The sequence below is a fragment of the Mus caroli genome, chromosome 3, assembly GCF_900094665.2.
Source record: "Mus caroli chromosome 3, CAROLI_EIJ_v1.1, whole genome shotgun sequence".
Lineage (NCBI taxonomy): Eukaryota > Metazoa > Chordata > Mammalia > Rodentia > Muridae > Mus > Mus caroli.
The window spans coordinates 102,743,407-102,744,694 of NC_034572.1; the positions used below are offsets into that span (position 1 = coordinate 102,743,407).

The 1,288-nt window shown below is 45.2% G+C and overlaps 1 protein-coding gene across 1 annotated transcript in view; it reads left to right on the top strand.

Annotated features, from left to right (window-relative positions):
* The window catches only part of C3H1orf194 (chromosome 3 C1orf194 homolog), a 7,563-nt gene that overhangs the window by 4,206 nt on the left and 2,069 nt on the right, over positions 1-1,288 (top strand). Inside the window, exon 2 of the mRNA XM_021157509.2 lies at positions 1,053-1,169. Within this exon, the coding sequence (XP_021013168.1) occupies positions 1,053-1,169 (117 nt within the window). The remainder of the gene's footprint in view (positions 1-1,052; positions 1,170-1,288) is intronic.

The window sequence follows — 1,288 nt, forward strand, 5'->3', positions numbered from 1 at the left end:
CCTCTGCCTCTGCCTCTGCCTCTGCCTCTGCCTCTGCCTCTGCCTCTGCCTCTGCCTCTGCCTCTGCCTCTGCCTCTGCCTGCCAAAGGCATGCACCACTACCACCTGGCCTTAGTAAAAGGCCATCTCCTTGTGCCAATAGAAAAGATGTTGAGCCTTGTATAGCTTTTGTAGAATGTGGCAGAGCCACTCGGAGACACAGCAGAGCAAAGGCAGTAGCTGAATCTGTGTTTGCATCACGTATACATAATATTTCACATACTTGTCTGATCCTGCTGTTCAACTAAGATTTATCTGAGTTAAATCATACAGCAGTTTGCTACATGGAGGGAGAGGAGGGTAGACAGTAGGCTATTGGTAGAGTTCGGCCACTGGTTTGATCAGGCCCTAGTTTTTAAGTACCTGTGTTAGGTGATTGTCCTTGCCACTGAGGACACATGCAGTGGTAAAAATATTCATTTTCTATATACAAGAAAAAAACCAATTTTTTTCTCACTATGTCTGTGGGGTTTATAGAACTGAGTGTCCAATGACCTCTTTTGTGATGTTCCTTTCCTCCGTGAGTTATTCTTCCTTGCATAATCTTTTTCTCGCCTAGACAACACACATTCTTTGTTCCCCATCGCCTCTCATGGGACTCTTCCTGCCCTAGTGAAAATAGAGCCTTTTAGTTGAGTTCCTCTTCTGCACGCTTCAACTACTACTGCATGTGGACAACTTGCTTTATCTTATTTGTTTCCAGCGCTCCAGCAAGCCATACACTTCCGGTTTTCTGTTAATTAGAACTCCAAACTTGGGACTTGTAAACATGACCATATCATCGTTATGCCCTGCTCCTTGAGCCCCCTTCTTTATTTCCAGGATCCTGATCCACCGGTTTCTTGTTTCCAAGGCCCATTTCAATGATTTCTCACTCAGAAAGCTCAGGGAATCTGCCCCTGCTACTGTGCCTCTCCATACAACGGGATGAAGCACAGTGATGAACCAACATGACCCACACTGCATCAGCAAGGTGTCTGGTAACTGGGTCCTGTGTGTGGTTTCTCTTGCAGAAATCGCTGTATAAGAACCCAGCTCACCTTGCGCAACAGCAGGATCCCTGGAGTCGGCTCAGCTCAACCCCCACAGCCACGTCCAGAAGTCGAGACACCTTCTTTTTTGATTCTAAGGTACTTAGCATTGAAATACAAAATACTACTTCTTTTTGCATCTACTTAGGTCTCAATAAATTTATTTTTTCTCTTTCTTCCTTCTTTCCTTCCTTCTTTCCTTCCTTCCTTCCTTTCTT